Consider the following 23,169-nt stretch of genomic DNA (forward strand, 5'->3'; position numbering starts at 1 on the left):
TGCAAGGTAATTATTTTGTTTACATTCATACCTGTTTCCTGTACTCCTCCTTTGCTGTAGCTGCTTCTTGACACATTTTAAAAGTAGGTTACCCCAGTGACTATCCCCACTTCATAATGAACCTGTAATCACCAGTCAGCAGCTGGAGATGCAGTTAATATATTTGATTTCCCTCTAGAATCCTTCCATCCTCTCTCAGCTAGGGAAATCAACTCAATGGGCTCTGAAGGTCAATCAAATGGTGTTGTTCCAGAAGGGAGTGAGAGTGAGAATGAGACTTAATTCAGCAGCTGACAGGTTTTATGAAAATGTCTTGTACCTGCTACTTGTGTAGCTCATCTGCTTCTGCTGATCTCCACTATTGCAATAAAGCATGTGGAAAATCTGTTAGTTTGGCAGGGGAGTAGGTAATAGGGCATGACAAAACAGGCAGGATGCCAGGCATCAGATTGGTAGGTTTTATTCCACTGGTGCTGTGGAGCTTATAGGAGCTGGAGGTTGGTGGGAACTCATGCAAAGTAGATAAAAGAAAGCACATGAAGCTGGGCTGCTATTTCCCTGTATGCAGTGAAAATAAGGATAAGAAAATTAATTAGGTAATACTGCTTTGCAGAAAACTGCAAGGAAATGGCCAGACTCAAAAAAATGTTCTATAGAGGATCTACAGAACAAGATCTATTCCATAGAATAAGTAGCCATTGAGAAAACCTCTCTGGGTGCAAGGTAATAATGAGAACTACTATACGTAACCATGGCTGGTGAAATAATTGAATATTGGCAAAAATATTATAGTTTTGTTAGCAATACCACACAAAATTAAGATTATAATTTCTCTTCCGTCTTGGATGAACCTTGATGTTGGGATGTATATGCTGCCAGCCTTAGTAAGAAAAAAACTACAGATACCTATCAGCAGCAATATTGAGGAAAAATGTGAAGGAGTACAGGGATGTCTCCCTGGGTAAAAGGCTGCATCAGCTAGTGATTTAGGGATATTCTGAACTGGCAACTGAACACAAGCCATTCATGTTTAACAGCTCTGGATAAACGCTTGTTCTGTGTATTAATCTAATTGGGTTTTTTTCCATTCTTGCCTTTGGAATAAAAATATTTTATTATATAACTTATTTATCTGTTCTAGAATATAATTGCTATCATGCTGAAAAGCAGGTTCATTTATAGACAGGAAAAATGTCCCAGTGAGTGAAGAAAATTCCTGTCTGATAATTTGACTCAGCACCTTCAATTTGTGGTAGAAGGATAACTAAACTTAGCACATTCACTGCAAAGATTTACTTACTAAAGCCATTTATGATTTTGTATGCAGTTACATCATTTTATACATCTCCCAATCTGTTTGTTTTCCAGTAGAAAATTCATAGCCTATTCATATCTACATTCAGAAATTGTTCCACAGCTGTGATACAGCTTGTCACACTTTTCTTCATTTTTTAAGTTCTACCACATCCTTTTGGAGATGAGAGGTAAGGGATACCACACAGTGTTTGAGTTGTCAGTACAGATGGGTTTATGCAATAATGTAATGACATTTTGTTTCTATTCCTTGAGTTAGTATTTTCCCTGAAATATCAATAATAATTCTTTCAGGCCTGATAATTGCTAGTGCAGAAGCAACCATATTTTCCCCCTGTGTATCAGTTTCCATTCCTTGATTTCATATGCCATTTTATTGCCTAGACAAACCATTCTGTGGAATTTTTCTACCATTCTGTGGTCTATGCTAATTTTAATTTTCATGAATAATTTTTATAATCAATAAGCAGTCATCTTAATTTTTATCCTCTTTTCTATGTTTCTTATATTGCTGTTGGAACAGAATAGGATTCAGCAGATTGCTATGGTTTTCCACTGCTATCCTCCATTTTTCAATTCTGACCTCATGAGAGGTCATTCTTTCTTGTGTTATGATGGCTTACTTCCTTTAATGGCCTTTGTGGAATCTTGTGAAAGTCTGTTTACTAGTCTAAATGTGTTGAACTCTCTAAATCACTGACATGCTTGCCAGTGTCTCCAGAAAATTCTACTATTAATAAAGGATGACTTTTGAGGCATCTGTAAAAAAACCCCACAGATGCCAAGTAGTCGCTATTTTTATCTTTAAGATAGGTATCTAGATGTGCTTTGATCCAGGGCCCGTTATAAAAAAAGGTAATGTAGTTAGTACCTCGATACCACGCCTACTTAACTAGAACAGTGGCAGTGTAAAACTTGAGTTCGTAGGGGTTTGCAGACAAGAAAATCCTGCTGATCTGCTGCTTTTCCTTTTTACAATTTTTTTCTAGAACTGTTTCTGTTGAAAATGTATGCTAAACCTATCATCATTAATTCTCTAGTGACTTGAGCAGCATGCTTGATTACCTGTGCATTGTACGCCACTTTAAATAATTTGATTAATTTCTGTGTTATTTGCCTTTCATAGTTTGATCACCTGCCAACACCAAACAAACTTTCTATTGTGTTTCCATCCACTAAAATCTTAATGGAATATGTTCCATGCTTAAAAACCAAAGTGTTGAGCAGAAAGATGACTGCCCATTTCACAGGAGAGAATCTGATACTCTTTCTCTTCACACAGCAGCAGTCCTTTGAAAACCAGAAATTGAACTCAATTTTCTAAAACCACTACCTGATTAAAAGCCAGTCTTTTCTCCCTGTCTCCTTCATGCAATTTCAAAAAAAAAAAAATTGTTATTTTTTAACAGATAGAAATTATTGCTAACATGATTTATGCCAATGACACAAAGGAGAGAAAAGACTGATATAGCTGGCAGCTGAAGGGAGAATTTTTCTGCTTGCACTTGAGCTACACAAAATAGAGATGATGTGTTTGTGGCTCAGAGGCATTTTATCCAGTCTTTTCACTGGAGCAAACGCTTACAAAAGTCATTTGACAATAAATAAAGAAAAAGTCTTTGTAATAATTTTAGCAGATCATATTTTTGGAAGTGTTTGATGGGAGGATGCCCATAGAATTCAAGGTGGAATTGATAACAAAAGACTTAAAAATTTATTGGGAAATTGTATTGAAGATGTGCTAAACTGGTACACCAGTTTTAAATAGTTTTTGTGTATGATTATTGTAATGAAAAACAAGGCAAAAAAAAATTAACTGTTCTATCTAGAGCTCTCTTGACTTTTTTCCTATGGATTTATGATTGGAAGATGAATTTTTAACATGTGAATCTCAGAAAATGTGACCAGATATATAGCATCATAAGCATACACATTGTTATTTCATATTCAAAAGGCCTAGCTAAAGTTTTCAAGAAAATGGTTTAATCTTCTGTATTGCTAGAATGTCATGCCTCTGTTGTGAAAATATATATATATATATATGTAACTGCTAGAAATCACTATGAATAATTTTGCTTCCTCCATACTATCAGGCTTGCACATCAAATGTTCTTTTAAAGCAAAGACTTCTTTTGGGCTGTACAAAGAAATATTATAGAATCATAGAATATCTTGAGTTGTAAAGGACTCATGAGGCCTATTGAGCCCAGCCCCTTGGTCCTTGGAAATAAAGATTAAACAAAAAAAAGTTAAAAATGTAGTTGTTAATTACTGCTTGTTAAAACCCCAGGGTTGAGGAAGTAATCGATAGCAAAGCTGAAGTGCTGGCTGTGATGTGCATCCTTTGCTCTCTGCCTGTCACTCCGAGCCTGGGGAGCTCAGTGTGGAGCACCTCAGGGAGGTGCTGGCATCTCTTCGTGGGCTCTTCAGTGAAACTCCCAGTGCTGGTTTTGTTGCCTGTGTTTGTACTGACTATGAATAAGGCTCTTTTGGTAGTTTTACTGTGAGGTGCTCTGCACATTAGAGGTGACCCAAGGGTGAAGTTTTGTTCTAATAAATGAGTTTCTTAAGTGCTCTTCATTTATTTATGTATCTCACATTTAAAGTTTGTGTTAAAACTTAGAATAATGGTATGATTTGTGATAGACATAGAGCATGTCATATTTTTATAGCTGTGTGAATCTGGAGGCTTTTTGGTTGCTCTGTTTCAGCTCTTTCTTGAAGAATTTATTCTCCTGATGCCACGTACTGCAATTCTTTGCATGTAGGATCATTCTGTCCTTTGTATGAGGTTCACTTCTGAGGGCTTAAAATACTTAACTCTGAACCAAACGCCAGACTCTTTGTTAACACTAAATGATTACTGGCTTCTGGACTATTAACTTTGTACAGCCTAAAAAGAGAATAATGAGGCTGTCAGTCAACATAGGAAGTTCCACAGCTATTAATTCATCTGCTGTGTTAATGCTTATACAAATTTTTGCCATGTGGCCCCCTCACAGAAGGCAGAAAACACCGCTAAATTCAGTGAATAAAAATACAAGAACAACTGTATAGACTTTAAAATGTGATGAAAATAAGCTTTAATCTATACAGAAGGAGCAAGCTATATGATCAATAAAATCTCAAGTATTGATTGACTGCACAAATTGGACGGGCTAGTAACTAATTGGCTCTCTTGCTCAAGCAGTATATTTACACAAAGTTTTAAAGTGACCATGAGAGTCCCTAACTGACAATGTCAAAGGACAGCCGTACCAAGTCCAGCCAAGCTTGGTAATTAAATGGCACACAGGTTAATTGCAGAGACAAGTAGGAGACTAGTGCTAAAGGACTGAAAGGAGTCAGTTGAAGAGTGTTGTCCGTTTTAGGAGGACAAAAAGAAATGCCATTATAAGGGGAGCTTTATCAGAGTTCAATAATGACCAATTCAATTTTTATTAAAACTTTATTTTAAGGTTATAATAGTGTACTAGGGTTGGAAGCTGAATTGCAAAAGAGAGACTTTTGGGCCACTTGAAATTGTCGTAAAATGAATCTAAAAGTGATCCCAAGAGTCCATACATCAGCTTATTTTTTTTTTTGGTTGGTTGGTTTGGGTTAGGCTTTTTTGATTTAACCTGTAGCCGTGGCAAATTTTCTTTTGAAGATACAAAACTGGTTGATTTAATGAGAGGGGTAGTAATATATATGTTTAACACATTCCATCAGTTTGTCTCTGTGGATCAATTTTATTACGGCTCGAAGGTTTTCATCAGTACTTAGTGGGAAGGAGAGTAACCCACCTTAATGAATGTTCTTCATATGGGTTATAATCTTTATAGCTTACTGCTACATATAACTTTGCTCAGCAGAGCACTCAGACATGCTTAAATGCTGTGCTGAATGAGAATTATAATACATCACTCAGCATGTGCACCTGGAAAAATAACAACAGCACTACCATAAAAGATATGATGTCGTATTTTCTTCTTGAGGAAAGGGAAGCATGACATATGCTATTCATGTTGCTGGATGAATTACCCAGCTGCTCTGATGACAAAGGTGTCTATGAAGTCCTAAGCAGAACAGTAATACAGTGTAATGCAAGTGCTGCAGTCTGTGGAGGAAAAGCTTTTCCATGGAGATATCAGCAGAAAAGAAGAATGATAAAGAGCTTTCTTAGGTACTTTGTGTACAATGCTGCAGCGGCCAATTGCGTAGGAACACAAGGTTTGATTGTGAAACATAAAATTTTATGATGTTTTGTATGTTTCTGTACTTTCTCCTTTGGCATCCTGCTGTTTTTCATGATATAACCAGAAGGTAACAATTTGAATTTTAGAAGAATGGGGAGAAACCCATCAATATAATGGCTTTGTTCTGATGTCTGAATTCTGGATACACATCAAAGTTGTTCTTTTTTTACTTCCATAGCTGTTGAAAATGAAGGCTTTTGCTTCAATGTTGTAACAGGTGTTACATTCATTTGTGATTATTGTGCTAAATTCACCTTGGTTTTGCCTCTGTTGCTTTTGTTTATGATTTTATTTTATTTTCAGGACTGTTTCCTGCAGTGCTGAACCTGGCTAGTAATGCTCTCATCACAACCAATGCTACCTGTGGCGAAAAGGGGCGGGAAATGTACTGCAAGCTCGTTGAACATGTACCTGGACAGCCTGCAAGGAACCCTCAGTGCCGCATTTGTGATCAAAGGAGCCGAGTTCCTCATCGTATGTGTCCCATTTTCATTTTGTTCCTTTAAAAAGATTATTTTCCAAAGGGTGTAGATAATCAGGAAAAAAACCAGTAGTTCACCAGCCTGATTACTGTGAGATGTGGGTCTCTTTTCAAATCAGGCTATCCATATCTTCCAAAGGTGTTTAAAAATCTGTATCTGAAATGGGTACTCCTCCCACAGAACTTTCTGATTCAGGTATTGAAATGCAGAGCACCTAAATTCAGATTTAAAAAGACTAAGCATCTACAGCTGTTGCTGTACAGCTTTCTTTTGATATACACTAACCATGGATAAAAACCAGATAACTGCCTTTTACCTGCATACCTACTTGTAGAAGTTGAACATTTTGGCCAATCTACGCAATATCTGAAATTCCAGTAAATTCAGTTTCACTGAGCCAGAAAAAATAAGATAAAGTAATGGAGCACTGCTTGGTTCAATGCTTAGTTTTTAATATTGAAATTGATTTTTGCTAACACTGCTTTCTTACACATTACCTGGAAGCAAAATCAGTTTTCAAGTAAGAATTTGTCATCATCTTCTTCAGATATGCCTATTTCTGGTAACTGGGAAAATTAGAACTTAGAAAATTTCCTAGTCAAGTCATACGAGTTTAATTTTGTGTAACCATGGAGTGAAAGACATGAACAGTTTTAACATTATTAAGATTTTCATGGGTATATTGGCACTGTGAATGGTAGAGGATGTAGGGATACTTGACAGCTTTTAATGAAATAGATAAAATACTGGAAGCAGCACAGACACAGAAGCATGAAGACAATTATTTTTTCCAATCATGTTCCAATAAAACTTAGCTCAGATACATTTGTACCTCATGGCATTTAAGCATGTGCTTAAAACCACAGGATTTAAAAAAAAAAGAAGATGACATTTAATCTGTCTGCTAGTTCTAGACAGGATGAGTTATCTGTGGCTGTAGCTTTCCAGAGAGAAGCTTGTTAGGATTCTCCTTCGAAACTTCCTCCCATGGCCACACTTTTTAGTGTGGCTTACTCATTATATTGCTCAAAACAAAGTGTTTTTCTAATAGCTAATCTCCATCTCCGTGCAGAAATTCATGTTACCTATTTCCTAAGTTCAGTCAATACAGGGAATGGATTATTATTCCCTTTTTCTTAAAAAAAGTATTTTAATTAATTGAGGTGTGATGGTATTGCTCTGTCTAGTTTCTACACTATCTTTTTTTTCATTCTTCTCATAGGTTTTGTCTTCTAGAACTCTAACTGCATGAGTTGCAATTCTCTGAATTCTCTTTAGAGGCTTTACTATCTGTTAAAGTTCACCTAAGCACTACACAGAGATCCAGGTTTGCTTCAGAATAATCACATACTGCTGTTCACATGTTTTGTTTTGATATTTCCCATTGCTAATGGTGAAACACCACTGAGAGGATAGTTAGTTGTCCATTGCAAACTTCAGATGCTTTCTATTCATGCTCAATTACTCCTCATCTTATATTTGTGAAGTTATTTGTAATTGTCAGATTGTAGATTACTTAATTTATCAGAAGACAGTTACAACCTCTTTTTTTTCCAGATTGTTTTCCAAGTTTCAATGTCTTCTTTAACTACAGAAAATGCCACCTTCTGAGGGAAGGTCATAGGATTCTTTAGCAGTAGGTGCATCCAATTGTATTACAGCAGTGTGTTTCACTCAGAGAATTCAGTTTTTGGAAGCATTCCGACTGGCAGAGAGACTGTGCAAAAGACTTTCCTATTTTACAGATGGGAATTTAGAGATATTTATAATTTAAATGCAATTACCCAAGTTTTTTGCCTATGTGAAGGTTGCTTATTTCAAAAATCAAACCTAAACCAGAGATATTTCTATCTCTTGTCTATGATGTCAGGCAGTGTACACTAAAATATGTGTATACACACAGACATGTATGTGTGTATATAAAAAAACCCCATCTGAATGATTTATATGTGTTCCCCCTTGTTCCTACTCTCTTCTAAACTTGAGTCAGTCCAGCTTCATAATATCTGTTTTTTTGTGACAATCAGATCTCATTTTAAGGACTTCAGATGTTCATTTGGCAAAGGGAAATGCCTTGTTTAAACAGAGATGGCTTGTTAATAGGAGAACCATGTAATATAACCAGACTTTAAATTATCCCCCTGGAATGTGTGAGTCTGGAGTGCCTCCCCTTAATTACTGTAGTAGGAAATGAACACGAATTCCCTGGTTAATCACATGTGAGTCCAAATTAAAGTGCACAGTTTGATGGGCTTACTCTCTTAAGTTCTCCCTCTTGCCATCCATCAGGGAGATTGGTCCTTGAACCACATTTGCAATCCAGTCCTTTTTACAAATATTGTATTTTCCCCCTTATCTTTTAAATAAGCTAAACATGCCAACAATTAATCAATTTTCAAATTAATTATGATAAAACTTTCATAATGGTAATTACAGTTAATTGTTGATTCATCTCCCAATCCTCCTTCAGATGATTTACCTTTATATCAGTTTCATCTGGAGAGACTTAGATCAAAATTTCCAATTAGACAATTTCTGTCACAATCACCGAAAATCACTGAAGTTGATTTAGAGCTGATTTTTGCTGCCACTCATTTAAAGCCAAAATTTGAGAAAATTATCAGAGCTGTGGGAACTGACTGCATGTAAAGCATGGGGTCTGCTTTGCTTTTCTTTTCAATATAAAGATAAAGCTACCTATAGCTTTATCAGTTGTAGTACCAGAATTCTAACTTGCAAGTGTTGCTGCCCACTAATACCATTGACTTAATATTTAAGTGAAATTTTTGGCATTTCCAATATTGAGCATTTATGCCTTCACTCACTCCCACAAAGCCCTTTAACTGTATCTTAAAATATGTTCAGGCATTCTGGCTTCCCTTAATGAGCTAGGACTCCTGTCCTCCACAGGTGGTCAATATAGCAAAAAAACAGAGCTACAAAGACTATCAATCTGGCTGGTTGATTTAAGTAATAATCAAAATAATAAGTAAATTAATCAGTTCATAAAGTAATTATTTGCCATTCTAGGCCCAGCTGGTAATGAATCATGATCCAGTTTTATACCAGGGAAACTCGAGAGTTTAGAAAGTCATCCTTAATAAGAGGAGTAGGGTTTTCTCCTAGTTCATGTTCTTGCAAACAGAACTTGCATGGTAGAAACTTACTGTATATGAATTTCCTGTGGGGTTATTTTCCTCATAATGTACATTAGGGACTTCAAAATATAGATCCTTGTACCTTTTAAAATTTTGATTTTGTTATTCTCCATTTTGTACAGGTAAGAAACACAAAAAATAACATGGAAACATTGAGTGTGATTTTTCTCAGTTTAATAACATTACAGTACTAAGTAAGCAAACTTGCATAATGAAGAAGATCTTGAAATTCAGGAAAAATTCAATTCTGTAGATAAATTTGTATTCCTCTTATTTAGGATTCATACGGGACACTGCAGCAGAGTACATATAGACATGAAAAATAATGCGTCTTGGACTTTGATATGGATTATAACCAAACAAACCTTTATATGCATGTATTTGAGTCAGAAAATTTTCCAGTTGAGGAATATATTCTGTAATGATTTCTGAATCATTTCCTCTGTAGTGATTTGTGATTTATTTCCTGAATTATTTCCAGGTGTCTAAGACATTTCCAGAAATGTCTTAGAAATGCCAGTATCAGTATTACTTTAATCTCTACTTTTCTTGCACACTATATCTCAGGTTTCTGATTTGTTTTTTCTGTTGCAACATTCAATGACTTTGCAGTACTTGAACTTTGGAAGAGTGCAGGAAGTGTTTATTTGATTTAAATGCCTGCATTTTCTGTAGCATCAGGAGAGCCTTCTGCAATTAGATGTTCTGAATGACCTTGTGATCATAACCAAAATTAAACAACTAATATTAGATCAGTATTCCAGTAATAATAAGCATGACTGGTGACCCAAGAGTACAAGACAAACAAATTTACTCTTTTTTCTTTTTGAATCCTGCCTTATTAGTTCTGTAATTGCCTTAAAATCTAGATTTCAGGTCTAAGACTACATAAATCTTTTAATAGTTTTGAAACTTATTTATATGTTTCTACTGTTCTAACAGAACGACACCCGATAACAAATGCAATTGATGGCAAGAACACTTGGTGGCAAAGCCCTAGTATCCAGAATGGAATTGAGTATCATTATGTGACCATAACATTGGACCTCCAACAGGTAGATGTCTATTTGTTTGTTTCTGGGCTTGCTTTCTTGCATGATGGATCACCTGGATTATCTTAGTTTTTGCTCTATGTTGCTTTCCTATATGGAGACATGACCAATTTCTCCTATAATTTTCTGTTGTTTATATGGGCATGACTGTATTCATTGTAATATAATGTGCAAAAAAAAATCATATATATTTTTGGGAAGTCATGCAGTTTTAAGTACTTTTTATCTGTGAAACTGAAGTACTTGTAGGGTAGAGATTTTTTATACCTGGAAGAGCCTTTGAATCCTGGAAGTGTAATTAGCATTCTGGCTTTGGAGCCCTCATTGCTAATGGCAGAAACAATTGTACATCTGCTTTTTTGGCCTTATATATGCAAAAGTATTCAATGTGCATTTGTCTTTCAAACAGGAAAGCTAAAACTTTTACAGAAGTTTGAGAGTAAAATCCTGTGCATTAAAGAGGCTTGTGGGTTTTTTTAACATGTCTTTTAAATTTTCAGAGTTATTTGCTGGTTTGCTTTTACAGCAAGGAATTGTGCCTCTTGTTGCTTATGAGCTGTTAATATGCAAGTAGCTCTGGGGCATTAAAAGTAAATTCCCATCCTTGTTTTCCATCACCCTAGGAATTTTAGTTGTATGGTTGTTTAGGTCAGGTCTCCTAAACTAGGCATTACAACTCCTGTTTTTTCCCCCTGCTATTTCATTATCTAGATTATTATCAGAAATTAGCAAATTTATGATTTTCTAAAAGTTTTAAGTTTTCTTATGTATTAAAAGCTAGCAACTAAAGGGTCAGTGAGGATACTGGAGAAAAAGTTTGGGTTTTTCTAATGTATTTAAAAGGCTTCTCCGTGTGCCAGCTGACTGCGGTCTGAGAATGCTGCACTGTGTGTGGCGTGGGCTTGGGGGTTTTTTTGTTACTATTTTTTAAAAATGAGACAAGGATCAAGTCTGACCCTGTTTCTTTCCCATGTCCTATTACTAGCTGTTCAAAGGAAACTTGGCAGTCCTTCTGCAGCTCTAAAGCTGATACCTCCTCTTAAGCCCATTCATTTGTTGTTGGCTGGAATAGAAGCAGTGTTGAGTTTTCTGTGGATGTCAGAGAGGTGGGATAAGACCCTGTGTCACTAATGCTATCTGGCACACCCTTTCTGAGCTGAGTAACCCATCTAGTTAGGAATGCATGCGATTTTACTCACCACCATACGGGAACAGAGCAAGTATTGTTCCCCAAAATGTACTAAAAGGTCTGCTGTGATTTGCATGGCTTTTGGAGTGCTCAATAAGGAGTAAGTGTTGTTTGTGTCTTGAGAAGTATTAGGAGTTTTTGTTTGCTTATCCAGGAATTTTATAGTCAGAGCATTATAGACTGTTAAAGTAACTGGTGGAATATGAAATTTCTCTTTCAGCTTTTGTTTTGTGTAGGAGTCACTATGAATGGTGAAGGTCACCAGATATCTCTGGGATCTCACTTAAAAGAAATTCCATTCTTTACCTTTGGCTTTTAGGAGATTCAGTAATTGCTATGTTTGTGTGGATGAATTCTTGCTTTAAGTATAAAAATGCTTAACTTCCTTTTGTGCGATAGAAATAACAAATGACAAATCCAAAAGTAATGGACTGAAAATTGCAGGAATGCATTAGTTCTTATGTTATTACTGGTAATTATGATAGTACATGGAATGCTTTTAGCAATCCCAATTTCATGAAAAAATCAGAAAAATAATTACAATTTCCTCATTTATATACTCCTTGGCCTTTTAGGGCAACGACTTTTTTTTTTTTTTCTTTGTTGTGCAGGGAAGCCATATAAAAATAATGTATACTGTTTAGCAATAGCTAATAAACTAGAGGAAGTAACATTTACTTAAGATTAGAACAAGCCCAAATATTATCAGTCCAGTTGGGAAAAATGTAGTATTTTTTCTTGTTTTCTCTGAACAAGGTTTTACCTTGTTTCTGAGTTTCGCCTTAATACTTACAAAGAGCTTTTATCTATAATGGAGGCTAGGTTTCTAATTCATTGAAGTATGCTTGAAATCCATGTATTATTAAAATATGAGTTGAAAACTGGAACTATCTGGTACTGAACATTTTGATAATTTGCTCTTAACCCTTCACTTTTCCCCCACTTTTTAGCCATTGTAACAAGTCTCATCTATATCACAAGAAAGTTATGGAACTCCATTCATGCCTGTAAATGTGAGATTATTTTTTACAGTGCTTTTCATCCAGCAAGTGCATAGGAGGTCAAAATACAGATTTATTTGGGAGTTTCTCACATGAATTTAAATGGAGGTTAGACCGACAGGTTGAGCTACCTTGGTAGATCCAAGTTTGGAAGGGGGTGGTTCACAGATGGGCTGGGAACCAGGAGAAGCTGTCTGCTGTTCTGCAGCTCTTATCCTGCTGGTTGGGAGGGTCTGTCTGCTCTCCCTTGAGAGTGTTGGGCAGTTCAAGTGCAACAGAGGCACTTCAGGTCCCACGAGTGCAGCATTTAGCAGGACTGAAAATAGGCCTTCTCATCAAGGATTTCAGAGCAGGGAGCTGGCAAAACAGAAATGCTTAGATGTCCAGGGAGAACATATTCCCTGTAGTCATGGTATTTCTAAATCCTCAATTGGTCTTAATTTCACAGTGATGTGGAAGATTAGTAAAGTATCTTTAAAGAAAATTGGCAAATTCACGGGAAAACCAGTTGGCATTTTGAGGTGAAGTGGTCAGCCCATCTGTTTCTGATTTCTACACACATCAGGACACTCTTATTACCAAATTCTCAACTACTCTAGGGAACAAGGACATTGGCAATATCCTTGATACTGCTCAGATGCTCATACCAGGAGTATATTTAAGTGGATTTAGACTTTTTTGCTGTGCACTTCGTATTTTTTAAATTATGCTGGAATATTTTATGCGAATTGTAGATGTGTGGAACACAGGTGAACCCAGAGTTAATATTCTGGCAGAAATTTCTGGATTTAATAACTATGTCTTAATTTCTTGAGACTGTGGAGGATCAGTTCAGTGTCCAGGTGATGCTTTCCAGGAATACATATCTGAAGAAAAAGTACACTTTACAGAGCCTTATAAGCTGCAAGAGCAAGAATAGCTGATTATGTAGCTGTTTCTCTCTAAAACACTTGTACTTCATAAGTTGTAAATTCCCTAAGCTCTGACAGCATCCAGCTCTTTCACCTTATCTTTTCATCCTGTCCCCTACCCTTCTTTTGTAGAAAGGGAGGAAGGAGTCTCCAAAATCGTGTTCTGGCTCTGTGTAGAAATCACTTCAGTCACCATCCTTTCCAAAGGCAGTCTCAGAACACTTATTACAGGAATTATGTCATACAGCAAACTGGTGGCAGAGACCCATGAATTAACTAAATCTGCATCCCTGACTAATTAATTATTCTTTATTAAAGAAGAAATAACCAGACCTTTGAGTCTTGGCCATTTCAAAGTTGTTGCATGATTTTTAGATTCTGGAACAATCTCCCTCCTGTTATCTGGTTTCAAATTAGTGGAATCCATTGTTTGGGTGTTTATACAGTTGAACCCCACAATAAGGTCAAGTTCAAGAAATCCTTTAAGGATTGACTAAAGGTAATCATACAGCCATAGTGAAATAAGAGGTAAATTGGCTGATATTTGGCAACATTGATTCTTTTAATACAAAACTGTAGGTTTTTATTTTAACTTATGACAGTTGACCAGGCAGGGGCTAAGGAATCAAAATGTCTTGAGAAACAATGCCATATTAAAATAGCCTTTACAATTAGCTGCATAGTCATATAGGAATATGCATATCACCGGGCAGTATTTGGTTTAATGTTATATTTTCTCTTCTCTTGAATATCAAATACAATTTCCATTGTGGAAAAAAAATTGCTGCTAGCTTTCTGTTGAATACCTTCTGATATCAAATATCAGAACAGCTAAAGGAATGAAAAGGAAGTTAAATATACTATTTAGTCTTGGGATATAAGAACCAGTTTAGTAAAATGGAGTGCCATTTGGCATTTATGTGTTAAATTTCTGTATATGTGCAAACATTTTGGTAAGGTGTTCAATTAATATTTTCCTTATTTTTTTTTTACCTTCTAATAACTGTGGGCTTAAAAAAGCTTTCAAAACTGCTTTTGTAAAGGTAAGGCTTAAAGCTTCTCTTCATTCCCAAATCAGAAAGTAGTTTAACAGAAATGAAGTTTACTCCAAACCTAGACTTTTCTCCAACAGTCAGTTTTGTTCATCTTCAAAAATGTTTGTCTGAAGAGAAAAAAGTGAAAAAACTGTAAGTCTGTTGAGACTATCACGCTGCAATTCCCTGATTGCCACTCTTCCCCTCCCTGCTGAAAGGGAGATGTTTCTGTACTTCTTGTTCTGGCACTGGCATGTGTGTTGCCATGCAGGAAATCAGATGTACCTTGGTACTGAAAACTATGTCCTGTTTTGTTTTTTGAGGTGTGGTTTCTGCCAGATCAATTTTCTGATTTGGCTTGCTTGTGTGAGGTTTTATTGCCAGCTTGGGGGAGGGGGCAGCCAACACTCCATGTTGGCTTCAACATTGTAAAACCTAAAAGAGTACGGTACTGATCTGTGAGCTAGAGTCCAAGCCTGCAACACAGAGCTGTCATCCTCAATATTTGTTTTTACTACTTTTTGCTCATGAGTCATTCCATTTTGAAGTTATGTAGACATTTGAGAATTCAGAAAACAAATTCTCTCAAAGCTAAGCCAGTTTTCTGGCTCAGTTACACCTAAGCGGTAAATGAACTGCTGAAGTGACAGCCCAAAAGAGATGTACCTAAAACCATAAAAATGACTGTTGAATCAGTTAAAAGAAAGAAAAAGGAATTAGGTGTTCTGTTTTAATGAAGTCCATAGCCAATTTTTAGGCAGGTATGTTAGTTGCAATACTCATTATTTTCTTATTTCTTTTTTTCATTACCTTCATAGGCTTGAATCTTAACATTTTAGTGATTTCCTTAAGTTCTTTAGTTTTACAATTTGCTGGTAATGAACTAAATAGGTATTATAGGGTGAAAAAAGGAGTAATTTACTTTTCTGATATTATTTTAAATTATTATTGCTTTTCAATTATTTTACATTATTAATTAGTACGTAATTTAAAAATATTTTAAAAGTAGGACTATTGGACTTGAATTCAACTTATAATGAAAGTGTTTGAAAAACTCAAAAAGAAAAAAATTGCATATAAATATACCAGTAAGGATTTATTGCAAGCATACCTAGAAAAAATTATTTGTTATCATGAAAACAAACAGAATGGTAGTAAATATTTTGACATAACAGTAAACATTTTTAAGAGCTACCTGTTTTATATACTATTAGCAAATTTACTTTAGATTATGTATCTTTCCACCTTGATTTCCATTTGTGGGAAGTAGAGAATATGTGCACACTAATAAGTAACAGATTTTACCCAGGGCTCCCTCCTTGTCTCAGAATAAAGTTTTCCCCACTGATGTCACTCAGACAAAAGTCTAAGGAAAATAAAATTATCTTTTTCCCCAGTTAAGGACTGAGACTGCACCTTTATGCCAGCCGTAATTTCTGAAGAGGCTGCTGCATGAAACTTTTTAGGTGTTCTAACAAACAAATGTTAGTGAAGACGCTCAAGCTGACTTTCCCCAGCATTAAAAAAGAAAAAGTTTTTCATGAGTCATTCAATTGTACATGGAGGGAGTTGTCTCAAATGCATTCTGAAATGATAAGAACCCATCATTGTATTCAAAGATTAATTTTAATACCCACCCAACAAAGTGCTGTAAGCTGGGTTGAAGAGTTGTATTAACAATAAATATCCACAGGATTATTTTGCCCATTTTTTCATGCTCACCACTAAATAAGACCATAAATTTATTGCTTTTTGCTTAGGAAAAAAGATTTCTAAGTGAGCAAATCCTTTCAGCTTCATAATACACAGTAACAAAGATTTTGGACAGTGTTGAGAATTTATAAATTTTCTTTTTGAGGTTAGATGCCTTATATTTTCCCTCTGTGTCTGTAATACATATACATTCCACTTCACTAATTTTGGCTTTAAGGAAGAGAGCTATTTTCCTTTGAATCCAGTGATACATACATTCTGACATAAATATGAAGTTGTATTCTGATTTTGTGCTGTTAGCTGTCTTGGTTCTGAAGAAAATTGTGGAGCCTGGGAGAATGGTGATGAGATAAGTAAGGGGTTCATATGATTCTCAGTCTTGAGCAGATTTTGTTATTGATATTGAAGAAATATGTTGTCTTCAAATAGTTTATGATTAATAAGAAGCTTACTTGAAAAAATAAGTTTTGCCGCTGATGATGGTTGTGAAATACTGCTTCTGTTGTGGTAGGCACATTAAAATGTACAGATTTGGTATGAGTAAGTGAGAGCTCATGAGAGGACACTGCATGGAAACATTGCTGAAGGAAATAAGAATGCTTCACTCCGAGTAATCTCAATGCTAATAGACCTAGGCTGAGCATCAGTTTTTTGATCTAGAAAATTTTTTTAAAAGAAATTTTTTTTGGTGTTTTAAGTACCAAAATAGAGGAACAACTGTTTCTGTCCTCCCCTCTTGTCCAGGTTTTAAGAAGATGAGTTTGGATATTGGCATTTTCATCAATTTTCCTTTTCTGCAAATAGTCTTTCTCCATGGAAAGAAGTGATAAATTTTAGAAAATAAAGAGAAGTTGCTTTCTGCTATTATTTGAAAGTATTGTGAAAAGAGATTATTAACTTCAGCCCTCTATGCACGTATACACCAGGCCAATGATGAGCAACAAAAATAGTCAAGAAAAAGCAGCTATTGATTTGAGGCCTTCACAAACAGCTGAAGAATTGGTAATGGAGAAAACCAACTGAGAAAATTACAAAGAAAAAAGTTGACATTGACAGAAACTTTATAGGTTCTGAGTCCTTCCATTTGGCTTAATGTGTCTCAGATATTCAACAGCTGGACGACTTCAGTACTTTCAGTTTGACATTGTATAAAATGCATTCTTTCAATAGACTTTGCTTTTTTTTTTTTTAATGACGTCTTAGAACATGAACAAAAGTTGAGAAGTATTAGTACAATGTGTTTTTGTCACAGAGAACAAAGTGTTCTTAAAAGAACTTGTGCCTCTCTGGCAGTTACATACATGGAAGGGAGAAAGCTGAGCTTATTCTAAGTTCAGGTATTTTTATAGATTTTTTTAAACGAATGTTCTGCAGGCGTTAACTGAATGGGACTGAGCATTGTACGAAAGTTAATTTTTGCCTAACTAGAAAAGATTAATTTGTAACTAGTTTGGAGGCATCCACCTTAGAGCTTTTCAAGATTGGCTATGATGAAATCTTTCTCAGTTTTTCCCATGAAGTGCTGTGGATTTCTTAATTTGCATGACATTTGTAGCTGCAACTTTTTGTAGTTACAATTTTTCTGAACCTATGATGCTCGACTAAAATTGCTTTCAACACTGGAAAAAAAAATCTATGTTGGCATCAAGCCTGTGTTTCTTTCAGCCCAAATTCCCCATCTGGTAGCAGAATTTCAGTTGGAAGAAGCTGAGAGGTACAGGAGCAACATTGTCATTAAAGGCAAAGTGCAGCATGGTGGGAGATGTTCAGCTCTCTGAGCTGGTATTACTGGAATCCTGCTAAGTATATTTTTTTTCCACTCATGCCAACATTTTCAATTGCAGAAGTTCTAACTGTGAGCAGAATATTTGAAATCAGGGCCACTGTCTCTAAGGACAGTAATAGAAAAAATACATGCTAGATGGCCATTTGAGGAATCTGGAAAGCCATTCAATTTCTAAAGAAGGCTTTTTTTTCTCTGTCTGAGTTGGATGTGAGACAAAAATGAGAAGATTAGTTGTTCATAAATAGCCAATTGTATAAAAATTCTTGCATCAAAACTGTCTACTCTCTTTCATACATAATAAACCCAAACAATAATCCATAACAGTATCCATTAATTGAAATATTACTGACTTCCTAAACTGGTCTCTGAGAACACAAGGAACTGTTTCTCAAAACTCACAGAATCTCTGCTTCAATTCATGAGTAGTTGAATTTGTTCTGTTTCGTGTCTTAAACCTTGAGGAGAGGCCAATCTACACTGAGAAACAGTGAAAATGTGGTATTTAAGATAGAAGTTAATGATTGAGGAACACTTTTGCATTGAGAATCTGTTTATGACTGTGATTTCTGATTCTTGGTCACCTGTGGTATTAGAAGTTCAGGCCTATGTCTGTTTTCACATTCAGACTGTAGCAAGGCAGAGCTCCTACTCCTGAGAGAGTGAAGCACACACATGGCTGCGTGGAGCAACATAAATAGACCAGAGGGCCCTGTCAGCCCCCCTGTGAACACAAACACAGCGCAGCCTCCTTCGCCCTCTTCTTCTCCAGCTGATCAGGATTAAAGTCTGCTAGGGACATATACATCTATGGATGCAACCAAGGCATGCAGTGCTTCAGTGGCTAGCCTTAGATAATTTTTTTTAAATCTTAGAGATTTACAGCCCCACTCCAGTTGCAGGTATTTAGATGTCTTCTGCTTGCTGATCTTGAAATTAGCTCTTATTCACACGCACTCACTAAAGAGAGAGAACACACCTAAAGAAGATATTTAGAAGCAGGATTTAGTGAGAAAATAGGATAGACTTCAATGACTGAGGTCAGGATTAACATACTGATCAGCCAGCTAGTTGTAGTCAACTGGTTCCTTTAATCTCCTTTTCCCTCTGTCTTATACTTGTTCCTTCTTGATCCACCTTGATCTACCTCTATTCCTTCCCCTAAACGGTTCCATTGTGAGTCTCATCCATTTATACAATCCCCTTAACACATCCCATAATGAATTCTGCAGAGACTTTCCCATGCTTCTCTTAATGAGGAGGACCCCCCTGTAGCTAATAACCCCCTTTAACCTCAGGGTGTTCTGAGGTAGCCTCGACTCCTCTGGATGGTTTTCACCGTGGGACAAGGGGTGTCTGCAGTGCTTTTTCTACCCGTATCAGCACTTTTAAATAACTGCTTAAATAAATCTGTGTCATGGTAAAAGTCATATGGTGCAACAGTATTTGTACCAGCCTGTAAGGAAACTACTCCTTGCCTAAGTCCTGGCACTGCACTGCAATAATAATCAGCAACATAATATAACTATAGTAAACAAGTAGGTACAGAGTTTACACCAGATTGCTGATGGAAGCCTCCATTAGGGCAAATAAATTTTTGTATTGAGAAAATGAAATGGAAATACTTCTGTCGAATTGTGTGGTACCATTTTTTTTTCTCTGCTGATATTCTGATTTACATGAACATTTTATAACAGAAGGATTTATTTTTTAAATAGAAGCGCAAGTGGGAGTCGGACACAATGAGATTTCCTGCTTCAGTAGTTAACCCTATGTAGATTAATGATTCACTTCAGCTCTATCTGAATAATATTAGTGTAGCAAATTATCCTTTATAGTAGGATGCACTTTTCTGTGTCTTATGAGGCATTCACAAGAAGGTACAGTGCTATAACTTATGGAAGTGTTCCTACAATATGTGCTTCATAGTTCTCACTGCTGAGACAATTACCAGTGAAAATGAGGCCCAAGACTCATTTTGTTTCTCATCTTGAGGATTATGTTGCCTATAATTTGGGAAAGGTTTAAAGGAGTATTTAGACCATTTCCCTCCCACTCCCATAATTATACTGCTATGGTCACATGAGCAGGAACAAGCAGAAAAAAGCACCAGCTGTGCTTTGGCAGCTGTGTTAATGATCTTTTGCATGCTACCAGGAAGCTTGGTATCGCTCCGTTTTCCAGTTTGTATAAGCAAGCTTGGGTCTCTAGATTGCTTTCTGTTGGACTTGTACAAATCCAGATGTGCTCTAAGATGGTGCAGATGCTCTGTCAATTGACATGTGTTGGTTTATTGATGCTATCTGAAAAAGTGAACCAAGCTGCTCCATCAGTTACCCCGGGGGAGTAGAAGCTTGGTGTTGCGATGTACTAGGAAGGCAGGCTTCAGAACACTGAACCATGTCAGTTTTTTTTGATTGTGGAAACAAATGCAACAAAACTCAATGATCCATTAGACCTTATGAGTTTTCTCATGCCAGTAAGTACTTACTGGTTTTGTATTTGCTAAAAAACTCCACAATAAAAGAAGAGTTATTCTTTTATCTGGAGAAGGACAGTTTTCCAGCTGACTGGAAAGTCAGCACTGCTTCCATTACATTGATTTGCTTTGAGAAAAATCATACAGCTGCTATTAATTTGAGTCTGCTCTTGTCATTGCTGAGGAAGCACAGTAGAACATGGCATGCACCATGATTGCTCTCTGCCTCACAGCATTGTGGTGAGCTGGTAGTGCCTGGTGTAGCTGACTGGGCTGGGGCAACCATCTTCTCATGTCGTGCTAAAGCTCTAGCTGTCCCCCAAAGGAAAGGTATTTTTAAGAAGCATGGATTAACATACTGTACTGTCTTCAGCCTAGCCTTAGAAAGATCAGGAATACTATCAACCAGGCCACGTTTTTGATGAGTGATGCTTTTGGTGCGTCTTCCTTTATCTGAGTTAGTATTAACACTCTACCAATTTTTAAAAATACTGGTAGTTCCATCTCTGTTTCTCTGTCCAGGAAGTTAGTGGGTTGCAGATAGCTCAGTGCTGTGACAAAAGGAACTCTTAGAGGCTGGGACAGTAGTAGTCCGAATCAGGTTGAAAACTGTAGCTGAACAGTAGTTAAAACTACCAGCTCTTTATGTGTATTCTTTTATTTACATTAAGTTTTTTTTTTCTTGTCAGATTTAGATTAAGAGAAATTCCATCCATTCCACTGTGATGTGCAGAATGATGTTTACTCTCTACTGCTTTTTTTTTTTGTGGTTTTTTTTTTTGCAGTTTCATGTACAGAGTGTGCTAAAAATAATGAAAGGCAAAGGTGTATATTAAATTGCAGTCAAGCAGTGCACTATCTGAAGGCAAGAAACAAGACTTCTAATACATTCTCAGCAAAATATGCAGGAAATGTTACTGGAAGAGGGCTTCAATTTGAAAAATCACTGTAGAAAGTTTCCCTCTCCCACACAGCCTAATATTTCAAAGCAAGCAAACAGAAAAAAGACTTCATGTTGATCGCTCCTCTTAGCCTCACAGAGCCATTGCATCCAAGATGTTTGTAGAGATAAATGGTTTTTGGGTTGTATCTAACAGTGAATCTTTCATAAAATTTTGCAAAATTTAGGTCTTCCAAAAAGGAAACTATATATACACACCCCTGTGGCTATGAATTTATTGTGATATATGTCCTAAACCACAGATATTCCATGGTAGAAGCCCTAGCAATATGTTTAACCTCAATTGTTACCCATTCAACCTATAAGGAACAGCCTTATTTTGAGAACTTGAGGTAAATTGCTTATGTAAAATTTAAAGAAAAGTATTTAAAAGGACTCTGGAATGAAGTCTCTATTCTGTATTTCTTATATTTCTAAGAGCTTAACTGGGAGGTGAGCAGTTTGGAGAGATGTGTTAATGTTTTGCTTGTCTCTGTTTATTGTAAAGAGTATTAGTGACCCTGATCCAGGACAGTTAAAACTATAGTTGTTTGTGGCCACAGGGGAATATAATACATATATATATGCATATATATATATATATATGTAAATGAGTTTGAGAGAGGAAAGGGGATTTCTGAAAGGGGACAAGTGATTGTATGATTCCTGTTGGAACAATGGAATGAAACAGTTTTTTTCATTCTCTGGAGTGCTTATTAAATGCTATTGAAGAAAAATATTGAGATAATCCTCCAAGAAGATACAGTTACAGGCACGTTCTTCAGATTGAAATAAATACAGCCTCACTCACTTCTTATTCCACTGAAGAACTTTGACTGCTAGTGATTTATTTTCCTGACTGAAGTGACTGTGAATCTTACCATATTTTCAGCATCTGTGCAGAAGGCAGGAATGATAGTTGGAAATAAACACATCTTTGTCTCCATCATAAAGTGTTCGGGAATACTTGCTCTACTCTGCCACTTAGCACATTTTCTATTTTACAGTAATACTGGTGGTATTTACAGTAAGAAACAGCAATTCAAATATTCTTACTGTTTCTTTCATTGTTTACCGTTGGATATTCTTTGTGATTTTTACTGATCATCTAAGCATGCGCAAGAGATTTTGTGTGGACTAAGTCTGATTCTTGCAGCTTCATTACAGTGACTATCCAATACAGAAAGCTTTTAAGCATTAAATCAACACTGCCATGATACCCTCTGGCATCATCATGTGCAGACTTATAGCAATGCATCTTAACAATATTGACTTGATATGTGATTTCTGCTTTTCTAATAGAAATACCTGCTTCTTTTCCTTGGCTTCAGTTCTATCTCTGTAGCATATGGCTGTTAGTAGGTTAAAAACCAAACCAAACCAAACCAGACCTGCGTCACTAATGTGTGTCATTCTGCAATTGCAAATGTATTTGTGGTTTTCATTCCAGGAAGCGTGTGCACAGAAATACACCTTGATAAATCAATTGAGTAGGCAGGTAAAATGGACTATAATGAGCATTGATTATCTGCTTGCATTCTGTTTGTAGCGATATTTGATGTGTCTCTGTCCTGTAAAGCTTATTCATGGTCACAGTGCTGAGTTGGGTCAATGTTTTATAGAATGATTGAAACAAGATTATTTTATAGAATTATTTCAGCATGATGTGATGATCTTTCAATAGCTTAAAACTATGTTTTTCCTTAACAGAGATAGAGTTGTAATAGTTTGGCAACTCTTAAACATTGTGGAAAGTGTATGTCTATAAACACACATAAAGAAACAATGCCACTGTTACAAATTGAAAATACTTGAAAACAAACTTTGCAAAATGTGGCTGAAATGGCAGTTTAGCAATTACCTACTAAGCTATGT

General features: G+C 36.1%; 1 protein-coding gene across 7 annotated transcripts in view; it reads left to right on the forward strand.

Moving 5' to 3' along the window:
- LAMA2 (laminin subunit alpha 2) overlaps positions 1-23,169 on the forward strand; it is a 336,534-nt gene that overhangs the window by 74,529 nt on the left and 238,836 nt on the right. For all 7 annotated transcript variants that reach the window (XM_084202390.1, XM_084202391.1, XM_084202392.1 and 4 more), the window contains exons 2-3: positions 5,856-6,026; positions 10,135-10,247. In XM_084202390.1, coding sequence (XP_084058516.1) covers positions 5,856-6,026; positions 10,135-10,247 — 284 coding nt within the window. The remainder of the gene's footprint in view (positions 1-5,855; positions 6,027-10,134; positions 10,248-23,169) is intronic.

This window comes from Fringilla coelebs, assembly GCF_963513975.1.
Source record: "Fringilla coelebs genome assembly, chromosome: 3".
NCBI lineage: Eukaryota > Metazoa > Chordata > Aves > Passeriformes > Fringillidae > Fringilla > Fringilla coelebs.